This window comes from Phycodurus eques, chromosome 16, assembly GCF_024500275.1.
Source record: "Phycodurus eques isolate BA_2022a chromosome 16, UOR_Pequ_1.1, whole genome shotgun sequence".
NCBI lineage: Eukaryota > Metazoa > Chordata > Actinopteri > Syngnathiformes > Syngnathidae > Phycodurus > Phycodurus eques.
Window position 1 is genome coordinate 6,180,267 of NC_084540.1, and position 19,896 is coordinate 6,200,162.

General features: G+C 42.4%; 1 protein-coding gene across 4 annotated transcripts in view; it reads right to left on the reverse strand.

Moving 5' to 3' along the window:
- Positions 1-995: 995 nt before the first annotated feature.
- Positions 996-19,896, reverse strand: part of ube2z (ubiquitin-conjugating enzyme E2Z) — a 30,302-nt gene continuing 11,401 nt past the window's right edge. For 3 of the 4 annotated variants that reach the window (XM_061701088.1, XM_061701090.1, XM_061701089.1), the window contains 4 exons: positions 11,057-11,168; positions 4,949-5,061; positions 4,767-4,857; positions 996-1,615 (listed from right to left, as the gene is read on the reverse strand). In XM_061701088.1, the coding sequence (XP_061557072.1) occupies positions 1,439-1,615; positions 4,767-4,857; positions 4,949-5,061; positions 11,057-11,168 (493 nt within the window). In that variant the 3' untranslated portion in view covers positions 996-1,438. The remainder of the gene's footprint in view (positions 1,616-4,766; positions 4,858-4,948; positions 5,062-11,056; positions 11,169-19,896) is intronic. The other variant, XM_061701091.1, reaches the window with a different exon arrangement.

Sequence of the window (19,896 nt, forward strand, 5' to 3'; positions counted from 1 at the left end):
GGTTGCAGTTGTTTCGTATGTCAGTGAAAAAAATCCACTTGTCCTGGACACGGCGGCCCTCGTCAACTTTCCTCTAATTTTTAGTTTGTTGGCATTTTAGAAATGGGCTAAAAACATACCAAAGGGGTAAAAGTTCACACAGGGGTCACGCGACGATTGCGGCCACAGGTCTACTGCCACCCTCTGGTGAAATATAAAACGGCTTTTTTTTGGTATGTGTGTATTGTTTATGATGGTAAACTGTGCTGGCTTGATTGATTTTATGACACGTGCTTCGGGCCGGAGAAAATTTGGATGGGTCCAAATCCCGTGGGCCGTACTTTGGGCATGCTTGCTTTATGGCAACGAAGGCCTTCCCAACATGGCCACCACATAGGCACAACAGTCGGCCTACAACAATCAGCGGGGCTGCCTTATCGAATGTTAATACCTATGCACGGGAAGCCCAATTTACGTGTGAGGTCATATGACTTTCATGTCGTTTGATTGAACTGGACTTAGTCACTCGCGCTTAAATTTGATTGGCGTAAACAGCGCCCAATGCGGAAGTCGAAGTCTCGCGCCCAAAATAGTTAAGCAATAAAGAAAATTGATAAATAAAAGTAGCGAGCGACAGTTCATTGTTACAGGGTACAAGTACTGTTACTTCTTAACATAATTGAGTATAAGTACCGTTACTTTTTAACAGCAGAAGCAGCGGAGTGTTTTTCTCCTCTAAACTCCTGTGACTTATCCAAAGTAGGTCCCGAGCACCTATAACGACTCGTCTCGATCCGCCCTCCACAGGAAAAACTCGATCGGATCCATACGATTCATGTAAATGGTTCAAAACGGCAAATTTTGCCGAGAAGTGACCGATTTGTATGGATAATACACGTGTGTGTGTGTGTGTGTATCTGTATAAACATGTCTGTAGTACTCAAGATTAAATGCCTAATGCCCCAGATCCCCCCAGTGTGGGTTTAAAATAAAAAAAGAATAGGGACATCATCAAAAGACAACGTGCTATTTATTTGACCAATTTCTTTTTAAATGGAAATGGTAAAAACAGTTGAGGGACATCATCAAAAGACAACGTGCTACTTGTTTGACCAATTTCTTTTTAAATGGCAATGTCATTTAATGTACTTTTTCATAAGCACAAGGGAATGTTTAAACTATGTATAATACACCTGCACAGCCTCTTCCAGTCCAAACATGAATTAAAAATAACAGCTGGTAAGCTACAAAAGTAGCACAAGGGTTAAATTTGCCAGTGTTTGACTCCTGAATAGTGTTGAGTTCTTTTGCTGCAGTATGGTCACTTTGTGGAGAGCAACTCCATCGCTTTTTTTCCCCCAAAACCATACAACATGGAAATATTTTATTAAACATTATTTTTGTTTTATCTTGAAGCAAAAAAGGTGTCCTCTCTTAGTGGCCCGTCCGTGTTTTACAGTCATGGCTGGATGCTGCCCTGGCTGTCAGGGTCCGTCTCAGAGGAACTGGTTTCAGAGTCAGAATCGTCATTGGGATCGCTCATCACACGTTTCTCCCGTATTCGTCGATGAATGGCGCCGAGTCGAGCCTGCAGGCGCTGATAGTCAAATCGACCACGCTTTTCTCCAAATGGATCCTGTACAGGGTTTGCAGAGGACATTCTATGTGGATGTTTTTAATCAGCAAACAAAATTCTTTAGTTGCACCCCATGTATGACGGAAACAATTCAAACGCTAATAATTGTCATGGCAATACGGTCTATCCACCGGTTTTTCCACCGGTTCTTTCAGAGGTACAACCCCACTCCAATGAACATACTTTTTGGACATACTTGGCAAATAAAGATGATTCTGATAAAGTTGGGACGTTGTGTTAAACAGAAATAAAAACAGAATACAATGATTTGCAAAATCATGTTCAACCTATATTTAATTGAATACACAATATTCATGATATATATTCCATGAAGAAATTTCATGTTCAAACTTATTAAAAAAAAACTATTGTTTTTAGCAAATAATCATTAACTTCAAATTTTATGGTTGCAACACATTCGAAAAAAGTTGGGACAGGTGGCAAAAAAAGACTGAGAAAGTTGAGGAATGCTCATCAAACACCTGTTTGGAATATCCCACAGGTGAACAGTCTAATTGGGAACAGGTGGGTGTCATGATTGGGTATAAAAGGAGCTTCCCTGGATTGCTCAGTCAGATGGGGCAAGGTTCACCTCTTTGTGAACAAGTGCGTGAGAAAATAGTCCAACGGTTTAAGGACAATGTTCCTCAACGTACAATTGCAAGGAATTTAGGGATTTCATCATCATCATCTACGATCCATATCAACATCAAAAGGTCCAGAGAATCTGGAGAACTCACTGCTTGTAAGTGGCAATGACTGTAAAAGACGTTTTACAGTCACAACAAAGTTTATGAGTTTATGAACATTAAATATATTTTCTTTGTAGTGTATTCAATTAAATATGGGTTGAACATGATTTGCAAATCATTGTATTCTGTTTTTATTTGTTTAGTGGAAAAAAAATATATATTATATTTTTTGCCCATGTTTGAAAGGGTCAACAACATGCCTTTTGTCTGTTTTGCTGCATGGAGAACTGGGATTGAATTATCACCACATTTAATGGCCTGAATCATATTTTCAAGTTTTCAGCAACAGAAAAAAACTGCATCAAACACAGGACATATATTTAATAATTTTCATGCAAAATGAAAGAAATACTTTTGACATACAAAAAATGCCCTCTGTCAGTTCGTAACAAGAGGTTAATATGGTGACAGAGCCCTGTATAATCGCGCGAGAATTCAAATAAATTAACAACGCGAAGAGAAATTATGCAGAAAAACTGGAAAACAGTTTACTGCCAACAAATCTCAAGGCTTCTTTATACTCGCCGCTGCGCTGACGTTACTGTCGCTATCCCGCGGGCAGTTTGCCTTTATACTCTAGCACAACCCATACGCGCCGTTTTGAAAATGTGCTGCAGTTCTCAAAGTCTGAGTCGGGGGTGTCGCGACGCTGATATTGGCTAGGACACCACAGGGTGGAGTTTCCTCTACATTTTCTGGCCAATTCCGGTAGCAGTTTTAGCTTTCCGGAACAAGGAACAACATTGGCGACCGTGGAACAGTGCCTGCTAGAACAAATGGACCTAGATGACGAGATGATGCATTTAATTATATTGCAAAATCGATCAAGAAGGCAGCGGCGTAGATGGTATGTGGAAACCATGGGGAACGCTGAGTACGTCATCACAGCATGTGACTAAAACGGACCAATAACGAGAGATGATCTCCACGCCATTCTGCACGCGGCGACAATTTGTGCCGTGTGCGCGTCGAGTGTCGCATAGGGGCCGGGCGGCCCAATTAGTCACTCACATGATGCAATGCGAGTACTGTTGCGAGCACGGAAGTATAAAGAGGCCTTAAATCAGTCTGGCGAGGATTAAAATCTCAAATCAACTGCAAGCGACCATCCCCCCCCCAAGCGGAGAACAAAAGAGGACTAGCTGACGACTAGAATACCTTCAACTGCAGATTTGAAAAGGACACTTTCACACCCCACACCCACCCAGCCTTACCACCGACCACAATCGTACCTCTGACTTCTGCGTCGACAATTCATGAACAGGATGCGACACGCATCTTCAAACGACAAAAGATCAACAAAGCGGCGGGCACAGACCTTGTGTCCCCATCCTGCAGGGACCAGCTCGCTCCAGTCTTCACACAGCTCAACAACTCTCAGGAACTGTGTGAAGTACCCTCCTGTTTCAACACATCCTGCCTCAAAGTCTGCGTGGACCAGCTCGCTCCAGTCTTCATACAGATCAACAGATCTGTGGAACTGTGTGAAGTACCCTCCAGTTTCCAACGCTCCACCATCATCCCAGTCCCCAAGAAACCTGCAATCTTGGGTCTGAATGACTACAGACACCCGGCTGTCAAACGTTTGAAGTTTGCAGACCACACCACAGTCATCAGTCTCATCAAAGACGGTGACGAGTCTGCGTATCGACAGGAGGTGGAGCAGCTGGAGCTTTGGTGCAGCCGACACTACCTATAGAGCTGAACACGCTCAAGACGGCAGGGATGATCGTGGACTTCAGGAAGCAGGCTGTCCAACTGCCCTGTGTCAACGGTTGAAACCTTCGAGTTCCTGGGAATTACAGTCTATCAGGACCTGAAGTGGGAGACCAACATCAACTCCATCTTACTTCCTGCGGCTTCTGATGAAGCATGCCTGCCAAAGGAACTGTTGAGGCAGTTCTACACAGCAGTCATCAAATAAGTCCTGTGTTCATCCATCACAGTCTGGTTTGGTGCTGCCACAAAACAGGACAAACTCCGACTGCAACGGACAATCAGGACTACCGTCGTCACTACCCCCCTACCCACTTTGCACGCTTCCAGAACTAAGACAAGAACATGGAAAATCCTCCTGGACACTCCACATCCTGGTCACCGCCTCTTCCACCTCCTTTCCTCAGGTAGGCGCTGTCTATCAATGCAAACTAAAACAAGCAGACATTCCAACAGCTTCTTCCCTCTTGCCATTAAATTGCTAGAGGCTAAGTGACGCTCCGAAGTGTGTTTTTATGTCTTAAAGTTATTTGTCAAAATGGCTGTCTATTGTCATACTAGAGCAGCTCCAAGTACCGGAGACAAATTTTGTTTTAGATACTTGGCAAATAACGATTCTGATGATATAACTGGTCATTGTTAACACACCGTTTATCAGTAATAAGTGAAATATAAGTAGTCACCTTCATGTTCTGTCCCTGAAGATGCAGCCTCTCTTTGCAAACTCCCTCATAGAAATCATAGTATTCTAGGAAGGACTTCTCCATCACACTCCTTAAAATAAACACAAATGATATGCATGGGTCAGAGGTGTGGAAAGGATGGGAAGGAAGTACTAAAGAGATGGGAATGTAAATAGTCTTGCCACAAAGCTTCAGGACATGGAACTTTGCCCTCCAGCATGTCACACACAGCAACCCTCATGGTTTCATGACGGATACAATCGTTATAGGTCTTACTGTCCCCTGGATGTCGCTCCTGAAAAGTCACACAGACATACGGTCAAGTCAATGTGTTACATACAGTATGTGCAAAGTTTCTAGAATCTGACCTTTTGTGCAACACATGGTAGTCGAGATACTGTATACTTGGAGCCCCTTTCACACTCCCCATCAAAGGCTGTTTTGTCCAGGGTTGTTGTATTGTGAGAAGTAGAGCCCAACTGCTATGGGATTTTTGGGGCCCATTCTGATATTTGATGCAAAAAAAGCTGATAACCAATATAATAAACCAATATATTGGTCGATTTTCAATGTATATTGGCCCATAACTGATGCTGTCTGTGAAACAACAAGTGCCCCGTGGGCATACCATCACAGACAAGTGGCAACAGTTCAGTAGCACCAACATTCTCTGCTCAAAAAAACCTGGGGTGTTCCACGAAGGTGCAAAACAAGCAGCGCTGATTCAATATCACAGCCAGAAACAAGTCCACAACGGGTTTACACGATAAACCATGAACATTAAATGACTAAAAAAAGAGTGGAAAAGTACAAATTAAATAGAAAAACAGCGGAGCTCTTTGTAACAAACAGGCAGCTTTCTAAAAGGCACCATCTTTGATAAAGTTTAACAACAGATTCACTGATGAGGCTTTACTGCTACAGTTGAGCAAAAAAGTATTAAGTTGGCCACCAATTGTGCAAGTTCTCCACCTTAAAAAGATGAGGGAGGCCTGTAAGTTTACGTACGTAGACTGATTTTTTTTTTTTTTTAATATGACTGATGACTGAACAAGGAGTGTGTCATTATTTCCATTTGTTTTGTTTAATGGGTGTACTTTCTGAAATGCCTTCGAGTTTAATTAGACCCATTAAAAATTAATTTAACAAATCTTAACATGAACAGTTTTAGAGGGTATTTTTGTTCAAAACCTTTGTTTTGTTTCATAATGGAGTTTTACGTACAGTATGCACTTTTAATTAGTGCATTAAGTATAAGCAAAAATGACTGGCTGTTCCATACATTTTTTTGAGGAGAGCGCCATTGGTTCCAAATTTTCTCTTCCTTTATGTCATTTTCTTAAGTTTCTCCAGCTTTTCTCAAATTACTTCCACATAGTCTTTTGTTCTCTTCCTCCCGTGCTCTCCATTTTTTCTGTCTGGTCTGCACACAGTCAGTCTCTTCTTTCAGCGCATCATCCTTTTCCATGTAAGCCTATCTCCTGCATCCTCCTCTCGAACACCAACTGCCCTCATGTCTTCCCTCACGACATCCATCAACCTCTTTGGTCTTCCTCTAGCTCTCTTGCCTGGCAGCTCCATCCTCATCATCCTTCTACCAATATACTCACTATTTCTCCTCTGGATGTGTCCAAACCATCGCGGTCTGCTCTCTCTAACTTTGTCTCCAAAACATTAAACCTTGGCTGACCCTCTGATGAGCTCTTTTCTAATTTTATCTAACCTGGTCACTCTGAGAGCGAACCTCAACATCTTAATTTCCGCCACCTCCAGCTCTGCTTCTTGTCTGTCTCTTCAGTTCCACTGTTTCTAATGCGTACATCATGGCTGGCCTCACCACTGTTTTATAAACTTTGCCCTTCATCTGAGCAGAGACTCTTTTGTCACATAACACACCTGACACCTTCCTCCACCCGTTCCAACCTGCTTGGACCAGTTTCTTCACTTCCTGACCACACTCACCATTGCTCTGGACGGTTGACCCCAAGTATTTAAAGTCTTCCACCCTTGGTATCTCGTATCCCTGTAGCCTCACTCTTCCCCCACAACCCCGCTCATTCATGCACGTATATTGTTTTACTTCGGCTAATATTCATTCCTCTGCTTTCCGTGCATGTCTCCATCTTTCTAACTGTTCCTCCACCTGCTCCCTGCTTTCACTGCAGATCACAATGTCATCTGCAAACATCATGGTCCATGGGGATTCCAGTCTAACCTCATCTGTCAGACTATCCATCACTGCAAACAGGAAGGGGTTCAGGGCTGATCCCTGATGCAGTCCCACTTTCACCTTAAATTCGTCTGTCACACCTACAGCACAGCTCACCGCTGTTCTGCTGCCTTCGTACGTCCTCTATTATTCTAACATACTTCCGCATGCAGTACCACAGTTCTTCTCTGGGTACTCTGTCATAGGCTTTCTCTAGCTCTACAAAGACACAATGTAGCTCCTTCTGACCTTCTTTGTACTTTTCCATCAACATCCTCAAGGCAAATAATGCATCTGTGGTACTCTTTCTAGGCATGCAACCATACTGTTGCTCGCAAATACTCACTTCTGTCCTGAGTCTAGCCTCCACTACTCTTTCCCATAACTTAATTGTGTGGCTCATCAACTTTATTCCTCTATAGTTGCCACAGGTCTGCACATCACCCTTGTTCTTAAAAATGGGCACCAGCACACTTTTCCTCCATTCCTCAGGAATCTTCTCACCCGCTACAATTCTATTGAACAAGCTGGTCAAAAACTCCACAGCCACCTCTCCTTGATGCTTCCATACCTCCACAGGAATGTCATCAGGACCAACTGCCTTTCCATTTTTCATCCTCTTTAATGCCTTTCTAACTTACCCCTTACTAATCATTGCCACTTCCTGGTCCACCACACTTGCCTCTTGTACTCTCCCTTCACTCTCATTTTCCTCATTTATCAACTCCTCGAAGTATTCTTTCCATCTAGTTAGCACATTGCTGGCACCAGTTAACATATTTCCATCTCTATCCTTAATCACCCTAACCTGCTGGACATCCTTCCCATCTCTATCCCTCTCTCTGGCCAGCCTGTATAGATAATTTTCTCCTTCTTTAGTGTCCAACCTGCCATACATGTCATCATATGCCTCTTGTTTGGCCTTTGCCACCTCTACCTTTGCTCTGTGTCACATCTCAATGTATTCCTTTGGCCTCTCCTCTGACCTCTGTGTCCCCCTTCTTCTTAGCAACCCTTTTCCTTGTATGATTTCCTGGACTGTGAGGTTCCACCACCAAGTCTCCTTCTCTCCTTTGCTGCCAGAAGATACACCAAGTACTCACCTGTCTGCCTCTCTGCTGTCTAACCACACTCTCTCTTACCACTACCCGACAGTCGGTAACCTCCTTCAGATTACATCGTCTGCACAAGATGTAATCCACCTGCGTGCTTCTACCTCCGCTCTTGTAGCTCACCCTATGTTCGTCCCTCTTCTGGAAAAAAGTGCTCACTACAGCCATTTGCACCCTTTTTGCAAAGTCTACCACCATCTGTCCCTCCAAGTTTCTTTCCTGGATGCCGTACTTACCCATCACTTCTTCATCACCCCTATTTCCTTCACCAACATGTCCATTACAATCTGCACCAATCACGACTCTCTCTCATCACATTATACCCAACACCCTCAATTTCAAGTTTCAGCCTCATCACTTGATCTGATACTCTTTTCACCTCCAAGAAATTCTTAGCCAACTATTCTTTTAAAATAACCCCGACTCCATTTCTCTTCCCATCTACACCATGGTAAAGCCTTACTTCTAGCCTTACATCCTTTCCACCTGGTCTCCTGGACACAAAATATATCAACCTGTCTCCTAATCATCATGTTAGCCAACTCCGGAGATTTTTCTCATAGTCCCAACACTCAAAGTCCCCACATTCAGTTCTAGGCTCTGTGCTTTCCTCTTCTCTTTCTGCCGAAGAACCCGCTTTCCACCTCTTCTTCGACTTCGACCCACAGTAGCTGAATTTCCAAAGGCGCCCTGCAGGTTGACGGCGCCGGTGGCGGACGTTGTTAACCCGGGCCACGACCAATCCACTATGGATTTCTTTGGATGAACGCTCATATTTGTTTGGCAAAGTTTTAAGACGGATGTCCTTCCTGACACAACCCTCTGCATTTATACGGGCTTGGGACCGGCCTACAGTTTGCACTGGCTTGTGCCCCCGATAGGGCTGCTTTCGGTCTGCACGCAGTCAGTGATTACCACTTAAGATGCAGTCTTGACTGGCTGAGTAAGGTCACGTAGGATGGCTGCTGATTGGTCTATATGTTTCGTCACTTCCATACATCCTGCAAAGCTGTCCTGCTAAAAAAAAAAGCGCCTCGTATGTTTCGAATCATAACCTTTTTTGGCTATACGGGGGGGATCCATACGGGACTGCTTCTGCCAGTTAGTGGCCTCTGCTATAGGGTCGCATGACATTTTTACAAAATTCTACAAATCATATCATAGTATGATCGCAAAGCACTACACGGGCACGGGAAGGAGCTCGCCATGCCTCTCATGCCTGATGCTGAAGTAGGGCAAGATGGCTCGCCTCCCATTGACAAATATCTTAATTTTATTGAGAATTTTATAAAAATGTCGTAATTTTATTGAAAATAAATTTGAATAATTTATCTCACAGTTAACGGAACCATTAAGTGTGTAGCTTATCAATACGTCTTTAATAATGTTCCTACTTATAACAGTGGGTCTGACAAGTGTGGAATTGCACAATACTTAATTTTCTCTTAACAGTTGCTTTTGAGAATGATGCTAAAGAAGTGTTGCAAGTTAAAGACACAAAAAGCCAACAGTGTCTGACATTGACTGTGGCTCGACAGCCTTGTGCCACTATGGCATTGACCTGGCCAGTGCAAATTTAATAAATAAATGACGAAATTAACACATTCTTGCTTTTAATCCCAAATTAGGGTTGCACTAAAACCGTGTCATGGCACCTGGCCAGCAAAAGCTATGCAGTATTACCATTTTTGAGTCCCAATATTAAAAAATAATAATTTAAATGCAGCGATAGCGGTCCCCTAGTCTGTGTGAAAAAAAGGGTGGTGCCCAGCGCATGTGCAGGTCGGAGAAATATACAGAAAAAAAGTGGCTGCTAACTCTAGGCACACTTGCGGCGATTCAATTCCTTGCTCAGAAAAGAAGTTAATGATTATTTTCTAACAACAATAAATTTTATCAGTTTGGACATTAAATATCTTGTCTTTGTAGTGTATTCAATTAAATATAGGTTGAACATGATTTGCAAATCATTGTATTCTGTTTTTATTTATGTTTAACACAACATCCCAACTTTATTGGAATTGGGGTTGTATTTTATAAGCAATCAGTTGTAATGAGTACAGCAAACAGCACCCAGCTAGGAAGTTGCATTGGGTCATTAGTGATTAAATGGTGATTTTTTTTTTCCCCTTTGCACCAATTAAAAGTTCATATTTCTATTGTAATGAATTTAAAATATGGTGACGTCTCATGCACATTTAGTAACGTTAAAAACATTTTAAATATTGTCGTGTCGTTTCAAACAAACATGACCAAGGCCTCCAGACTGATATCGTCCTTTGGATAAGGAAGCTGCAGTGTCACATGTAGGGTTTCCAGGCACAAAAGACTACTTCGGTCAGGCCATCCACCACAACGATCATACTATGCATTAGAGTAACACGCTGCGAAGGCCAACTTCAAAATAAAAGCCGAACAAATACCACATGGACAATGCTTTGTTAAGGCTTTTTAACTAGATCAATCCCAAAACACTTAAGAGATGGTTTGATTTAAAAAAATAAATAAATAAATAAAAATAAAATAAAAACGCACCAGAATGTTGTCGCTTTCCAACCTGTAAACATACAAATTACTACTTGAATATTAGTAATTTTTTGTTTTTCACTCAGTAATGCATGGTTCCTTTTTTTAATACATCTCAAGCAAACAATTCAATGTAGTTTGGCGCATACTGCTGTACCATACGTTGAGCTGCTAGCCGTTACCAGCTGATCAGCTAATATCTGCTCACATCGTGCCATAAAAGCAGCAGGGCGTTTGAGCAGGATCTTGGTTGTTACAGAAAGCACACAAAAATACATAGGTAGGGGCAAAGTGCGTTTTTTCAGCAAATGGTTTTAGTACGTTCTAGAGAAAAGTTCACAAGTAGGTGAATTTGCAAATGGCAATTCGGGAATCGGTGAGGGTTTACTGTACAATGGGGGTGGGGGGGATTTCACAAAAGAAAATCAGGCAGAGTGGTGTACCTGTTCAAATCCAGGTTCGTTGTGATAAGGTTTCTCTGTCATCAGAGACTGGATGGAAATGAGGACAGAGGAGATACTCTGCGCTGGACTCCATGCTGGACCTGTCCATGTTCTACACAACAATGCACATACATACAATTATGATTAAGAATAACACTTTGTCATTGTAACAGCAAGAACAAAATTGAAGATCCAGTCACCTAATGTGTAAATAGTTTCTCAGACTGTAGAAGGTGAATAGGAATACGATAAATTTACGATATTTGGAAATGGACAGTAGGTTTTGGCAATTTGTAGTAATCAGAGCAATTATATTTTAAGAATTAGAATCTATAAGGCCAACAACAACAATGATATTAAGAACAATAACACTGGTTACAATTTTTTTTTTTTTTTTTGGGAAGTTGTCTGTTTTTTTCCCCCCAACTGATTTAGGAGCATTTTGACCACATGTCTGGAAACAAGACTTTTTAAGAACAATTAACTCAAAGAATATATTGAACATTGGCATTGTAATGTAGTACAATAAGTAAAACATCTAATATAGATAAATATAAATAAAACATTCAGGCTCTGGTCACAAAAATTGCACTTAAATATTAAACATTTGGCACAGATGTATAAACAGTCATTAATGGGCAATATACTGCTAATCAAGTTTCCAGTTGGTTATGAAAAAGTGCCAAGTATAGCAACCTTAACAGCACAAGTAGATCAAAGCAACCTGTTTTGATTCAGGATTTGTACTATTAAAAGTCTGCAGCCTTTCTTTAGAATGCTGCTTTGTCAATATGTTCAATGGCTACATCTCTTTACAATAGGGAGTATGCTATACTGTATATTATGTGAGCATAAGCGCACCATATATACGCTGTCACGTTTGTATTTGCATTGTTGCGCAAAGGGTTGCATAATTGCAAGCTGAAAGGAAACGGGAAATGTACCACTGTGTTGTCTGTTCCCATCTGAAGAAATTGGGTGGGACGGTTGTGTTTAAAATGGATTTTGTCACTTGGAAGTTTCAAGTCGTCTTTGTTGCTACGTCATACAAATTCAATATGCCAGCTTGTTGGTGTTGGCGGGATTGCCACATTCATCTGGCTTGAATCCAAAATGTTCCCACATTGTCGCGGTGCCATTAGCCTTGGGACTAATTCCATTTATGACGTGCAACTTTCTATAACGGTGTCGTCAGAAAACATAGCTTTGAGGGCCTGTATTTGAAAAGCACACATACGACCAATCAGAGGGAACCCGCCATTCACTATCTTTGATGGGTGTGGAGACCAGATGGGTTTTCGCTCTGCTTTCAAGTTGCATTTCTTCCTCAAATGGCTGGGGCGGACAGGTTTTTTCTTTTTCTTTTTTTTATATATTTTTTTAAGCCGCACCATTCTGAAATTAGGGCACATATGCGACCAAATTAGTCACACTAGAGCCCTGTCTTGTCAAAAAAAAAAATTATTCATGCGCCAGATTTCCAGCACCACACCGGACACATTCATCTTAGTTTACGCGTCCCTGCTCATTTTTGTGCGTCTCAGACGTGGGACACACATCAAACGAGATCAATTTTCTCTACCGCTTATCCTCACTAGGGTCACTGGCTGCTGGAGCCCAGTAGTATATTAGTGTATTCAACTAAAACTTTGCAGCTTTTACTACCATTCCTGACAAGAGTTATGATAGCGCAAATTAAAATGATGGCGGTACCCTGGCTTTTAACATTAACTGTTCAGTTAAGTTTAGTTAGTTGTTTCGTGTTTTAGTTTTGTTTAGTGTTCATGTATAATCACATCTAGGAATAACCTTTCATAGGCAAATTTTTCATAAATTGTTCTGCATAATAGCACATGCTTTGATGTTGACAAACGAATCTTATGAAATTCGTTTGAGAAATTAGCAAGTTCTGATTCATTTTCAATGTACATACATTGCCCCCCGCTAACATGGCTGCCATCTAGTCACCTCGCTCAGGTAGCCTACTAGAGCATCAATCTTCGAGTAATAAAGTCCCCTCCAAGAGTATTGGAACTGCGAGGTCAATTCCTTTGTTGTTGTTGTATACAGAAGACATTTGGGTTTCAGATCAAAAGATAACGAGACAAAAGATCAGAATTCTAAACTCAACCATTTTTCAAGTGAGCGAAAGTATTGGAACGCGACTGATGGGTGTTTCTAGTTCCTCAGGTGTTGCCATTTAGATTGCTTAAACAGACGGTGCTTGTTTTTGGCTTTGGGTTTCACCTGTGAAAACTGCATTGGCTGTTAAGCAAACATAAAGACCAGAGAGCTGCCTATGGGAAAAAAGAAAACCATTTTGAAGCTGAGATCAGAGGGAAAATCGGTCGGAGCTATTGCACAAACATTGGGCATAGCCAATACAACAATTTGGAAGGTCAAGAAAAAGAAAAACTGGTGTACTGAGCAACAGACATCGAACAGGTTGGCCAAGGGTATCAACAGCAGTTGATGACAGAAACATTGAGAGAGAGCTATGAAGAAACACCCAAAGACAACAGTCAGTGACATAACTGCCAACCTCCACAGGGCAGGGGTGAAGGTAGCACAATCCACTGTTCGAAAAAGACTGAGAGAAGAAATATACTGGCCATACCACAAGATGAAAACCACTCACCAGCAAAAAGAATCGGAAGGCCAGATTGGATTTTGCAAAATAGTACAGAGATGAGCCACAAACGTTTTGGAACAAGGTTTTATGGACTGATGGGAACAAGAATAACCTCGACCTAAGTAATGGAAAGGCCAAAGTATGGAGAAAGAAAATCTGCTTATGATCCAATACACGCAAGCTCATCTGTGAAGCATGTGGAGGTAATGTCATGGTTTGGCTTGCATGGCTGCTTCTGGAACGGGTTCACTAGTCTTTATTGATGATGTAACTCATGCTGGTAGCAGAATGAATTGTGAAGTCGACAAAACCATTTTGTCTGGCAATTAACAAAAAAAAAAAATGCATCCTAACCTAATCGGGAGACAATGACCCAAAACACACTACCAACACAACAAAAGACTTCATCAGGGGGGAAAAGTGGAAGGTCAGAGACTGGCCAAGTCAATCACCGGACCTTAACCCAATAGAGCATGCATTTTACCTCCTGACTAAGAGGAGAAACAAACAAGAACTGAAAGACTGCAGTAGAGGCCTGGAAGAGCATTTCAAATGGAGAATGCAACAGTCTGGTGAAGTGAATGGGTCGCAGGCTTGATGCAGTTATTGCAAGTAATGGTTATGCTACCAAATATTAAATGGTATTCACTTTAAGTTAATTTAATGTCTGTTTCAATACTTTTTCTCACTTGAAAGGTGGGTGGCTTCAAACAAAAGGTGCTCTGTCCTGAGTTGTGAAACACATCTCGATGTAAATACCATGAAATAAAAGCTGGAATTTTGTCTCATTCATCTTTTGAGCTGAAGTAATTGACCTTGCCGTTCCAATACTTTTGGAGGGGACTGTATATGTGGTTATAACATATCAAACACATAACCTGTGTGCTAAACAATAAATTGTCATTGTTCGTCTTAAACTAACATTTACAGCATTAAGCAATTAGCTTAAAGCCATTGACGCTACTATTAGCAGCTAACAGCTTACCAAAAGGACTGTCCCTCTTCGTCAGAAATGGAATCAGCCCCAATGTATTTCCTTTTTAGATTCTCATGTATCACTCTCGTGCTGCCATAAATGCAGCCCTATGGGGGGCCACAAGCCAGTGCAAACTGTAGGCCCGGTCCCAAGCCCGGATATATGCAGAGGGTTGCGTCAGGGAGGGCATCCGGCTTAAAATTTTGCCAAACAAATGAGCGTTCATCCAAAGAATTCCATAACGGATCGGTCGTGGCCCGGGTTAAAAATGTCCGCCACCGGCGCCGTCAACCTGCAGGGCGCCGTTGGAAATTCAGCGACTGTGGGTCGAAATCGAAGAAGAGGTGGAAAGCGGGTTCTTCGGCAGAAAGAGAAGAGGAAACCACAGAGCCTAGAACTGAATGTGGGGACTTTGAATGTTGGGACTATGACAGGAAAATCTCGAGAGTGGATTGATATGATGATGAGGAGAAAGGTTGATATATTGTGTGCCCAGGAGACCAGGTGGAAAGGCAGTAAAGCTAGAAGTTTAGGGGCAGGGTTTAAATTATTTTACCATGGTGTAGCTTGGAAGAGAAATGGAGTCAGGGTTATTTTAAAAGAAGAGTTGGCTAAGAATGTCTTGGAGGTGAAAAGAGTAACAGATCGAGTGATGAGGCTGAAACTTGAAATTGAGGGTGTTATGTATAATGTGATTAGTGGCTATGCCCCACAGATAGGATGTGACCAAGAGGTGAAAGAGAAAATTCTGGAAGGAGCTAGACGAAGTAGTTCTGAGCATCCCAGGCAGAGAGAGAGTCGTAATTGGTGCAGATTGTAATGGACATGTTGGTGAAGGAAATGGGGGTGATGAAGAAGTGATGGGTAAGTACGGCATCCAGGAAAGGAACTTGGAGGGACAGATGGTCGTAGACTTTGCAACAAGGATGCAAATGGCTGTAGTGAACACTTTTTTCCAGAAGAGGCACGAACATAGGGTGACCTACAAGAGAAGAGGTACAAGCACGCAGGTGGATTACATCTTGCGCAGACGATGTCATCTGACGGAGGTTACCGACTGTAAGGTAGGGCTAGGGGAGAGTGTGGCTCGACAGCATAGGATGGTGGTGTGTAAGATGACTCTTGGTGGTGGGGAGGAAGATTAAGAAGACAAAGGCAGAGAAGAGAACCATGTGGTAGAAGCTGGGACAGGACGAGTGTTGTGAAGCTTTTCGGGAAGAGGTGAGACAGGCTCTCGGTGGACAGGAGGAGCTTCCAAAAGACTGGACCACTGCAGCCAAGGTGATCAGAGAGGCAGGCAGGAGAATACTTGGTGTATCTTCTGGCAGGAAAGGAGAGGAGACTTGTTGGTGGAACCTCACAGTACAGGAAATCATGCAAGGAAAAAGGTTAGCTAAGAAGAAGTGGGACACAGAGGACTGAGGAGAGGCCAAAGGAATACATTGAGATGCAACACAGGGCAAAGGTAGAGGTGGCAAAGGCCAAACGAGACATATGATGACATGTATGGCAGGTTGGACACTAAAGAAGGAGAAAATGATCTATACATGCTGGCCAGACAGAGGGATAGAGATGGGAAGGATGTCCAGCAGGTTAGGGTGATTCAGGATAGAGATGGAAATATGTTGACTGGTGCCAGCAATGTGCTAACTAGATGGAAAGAATACTTCAAGGAGTTGATAAATGAGGAAAATGAGAGTGAAGGGAGAGTACAAGAGGCAAGTGTGGTGGACCAGGGAGTGGCAATGATTAGTAAGGGGGAAGTTAGAAAGGCATTAAAGAGGATGAAAAATGGAAAGGCAGTTGGTCCGGATGACATTCCTGTGGAGGTATGGAAGCATCAAGGAGAGGTGGCTGTGGAGTTTTTGACCAGCTTGTTCAATAGAATTCTAGCAGGTGAGAAGATGCCTGAGGAATAGTGTGCTGGTGCCCATTTTTAAGAACAAGGGTGATGTGCATAGCTGTGGCAACTATAGAGGTATAAAGTTGATGAGCCACACAATGAAGTTATGGGAAAGAGTCGTGGAGGCAAGACTCAGGACAGAAGTGAGTATTTGCGAGCAACAGTATGGTTTAATGCCTAGAAAGAGTACCACAGATGAATTATTTGCCTTGAGGATGCTGATGGAAAAGAGAAAGCCTATGACAGAGTACCCAGAGAGGAACTGTGATTACTGCATGCGGAATTCTGGAGTGGCAGAGAAGTATGTTAGAATAATACAGGACGTACGAGGGCAGCAGAACAGCGGTGAGGTGTGCTGTAGGTGTGAAAGACGAATTTAAGGTGAAAGTGGGACTGCATCAGGGATCAGCCCTGAGCCCCTTCTTGTTTGCAGGTGATTGATAGGCTGACAGATGAGGTTAGACTGGAATCCCCATGGACCATGATGTTTGCTGATGATATGGTGATCTGCAGTGAAAGCAGGGAGTAGGTGGAAGAACAGTTAGAAAGATGGAGGCATGCACTGGAAAGCAGAGGAATGAAGATTAGCCGAAGTAAAACAGAATATATGTGCATGAATGAGAGGCGTGGTGGGGGAAGAGTGAGGCTACAGGGAGACGAGATGGCAAGGGTGGAGGACTTTCAATACTTGGGGTCAACCGTCCAGAGCAATGGGGAGTGTGGTCAGGAAGTGAAGAAACGGGTCCAAGCAGGTTGGAACGGGTGGAGGAAGGTGTCAGGTGTGTTATGTGACAGAAGAGTCTCTGCTAGGATGAAGGGCAAGTTTATAAAACAGTGGTGAGGCCAGCCATGATGTACAGATTAGAGACAGTGGCACTGAAGAGACAACAGGAAGCAGAGCTGGAGGTGGCGGAAATGAAGATGTTGAGGTTTGCTCTCAGAGTGACCAGGTTGGATAAAATTAGAAATGAGCTCATCAGAGGGACAGCCGTGGTTCGATGTTTTGGAGACAAAGTTAGAGAGAGCAGACTTCGATGGTTTGGACACATCCAGAGGAGAAATAGTGAGTATATTGGTAGAAGGATGGTGAGGATGGAGCTGCCAGGCAAGAGAGCTAGAGGAAGACCAAAGATAAGGTTGATGGATGTCGTGAGGGAAGACATGAGGGAAGTTGGTGTTCGAGAGGAGGATGCAGGAGATAGGATTACATGGAAAAGGATGATGCGCTGTGGCGACCCCTAAAGGGACAAGCTGAAAGGAAAAGAAGAAGACTGTCATGCTGCCATGAACGGCGCGTTCGGTCTCCCAAGTTTTGAATTGCATTCCTCTTCAGTATTGGGGCTTAAATGCTTAAACTTCCAAGTGCTGTTGCTCACGTACGTACAGCAAGGCTGACCCGGAAGACCACTACTGCACATGTGCGTCATCACAAAAGTCCCCGGACAATCACTATTGCGCATGTGCATCACGCCACAGGCAGACAACAGGTCGCGCGGCGAGCATTGGTAGGATTCAAGCGCTTTAGAGAGGAAAAACATCCATCCAGCCATCATCCATTTTCAACACCGCTTATCCTGGTTAGGGTCGCGGGGCGCTGGAACCCCCCCTCAGCTGACTTGGGCCAAAAGACAGACTACACCCTGAACTGAACGCCAGTCAGTCACTGGGCACGCATAGACACGGACAACCATTCACACTCACATTTACACCTTGACTGAGTGGGAACTGAATCCCAAGGTGCCTGCACCAAAGTCAGGCGAGTGTACCACTACACCGTCAGTGACAGAAAAACAAATCTTAAAAATAAAGGACGGCATTGATGAATAAATTGTCGAAAATTTTGATCACAAAATAGATGGCAGCATGAGGAAAGAACTACAGTATTTTCCGGACTATAAGTCACACAAATACCGAATAAAAGTCGCACCAACCAAAAAATGCAAAATAAAGAAGGACAAAACATAAGTCGCATTGGCGTAAAAGTCGCATTTTTGGGGGGAAATTTATTTGATGAAATCCAACACCAAGGACAGACATTTCATCTTGAAAGGCAATTTAAAATAAAAATAGAAAAGAGAACAACTGGCTGAATAGGTGTATGGTATGCTAACGTAAAACATTCAGCTGTTACATGATGCATAAACAACGAACTGAGTACGTGCCTGGTATGTTAACTTAACATATTAACAGTTATTCAGATAACTATAGCATAAAGAACATGCTAACAAGTTTACTAAACCATCAGTGTCACTCCAAATGACTAAATCCAATGAAATCTTCATCCTCTGTGTCACTTCTAAACTACTCCACCAACTCCGGAGGTAGACGATGCGCCGCTTCCTCTTCAATGTCACTTTCGTCAGACTCATCGTCAGTTGCAGGTACAGATACGCAGGCCTAGATCGCCCTCTTGTGGTTGTCAGTGTGAAAATAACGTGAAATTATGTAGTAATATGTTAATAATTTCACATATAAATTTCACATATAAATCACATATATATCAGCCAAGAAGTTAAAGCTTGGGCAGAAATTGGTCTTCCAAATGAACAATGACCTGAAGAATACTGCCAAACTGGTTAGAAAAGTGGCTTAAGGATAAGTCAATGTTTCGGAGTGGCCATTGCAGGGCCCTGAACTCAATCCTATTGACACTTTATGGGCAGACCTGAAAATGCTTGTGCTAGCAAGGTGGACTACAACTTCATTCCGTTACACAAGTTCCATTAGGTGGAATGGGCCAAAATTCCTCCCGACTACTGTGAGAAACTTGTGTAAGGATATCCAAAACATTTGACCCAAATCATAGTTGTATGAAAATGGTACTAAAATACTAATAAAATGTATGTAAACCTCTGACTTGGAAGAAAGTAATAAAAATTCATCAAAAAGAAAAAAATATATTTTAAATTTTTTTTGTAAAAAATGTACCGGCATTACCAGATAACTAGCAACCCTTTATTGCTCAGTGACTGTTTTTTTTTGTCAATGTCTTTATGTCTCAAAAGTGTTCTCTGTCAATTGACTGTCTGTTGTCGTACTAGAGTGGCTCCAACTACCGGAGACAAATTCCTTGTGTTTTTTGGACATACTTGGCAAATAAAGATGATTATGATTTTTTATATATATAATTACTCTGGCATTTAGCAAAGAGAAATAATTTTGGTAATCCCAATTGACCTAAAACAGGAAAAGTTCAGTCTGATTTCATGTCAGGCAGTGAGGAAAAAAAACAACATCTTTTTATATATGTAAACTTCTGGTTTCAACTGTACATGCTCAAAGTATTACATAAATGTACATAATGAGAGGGAATTAAGGTTTAAGATTGT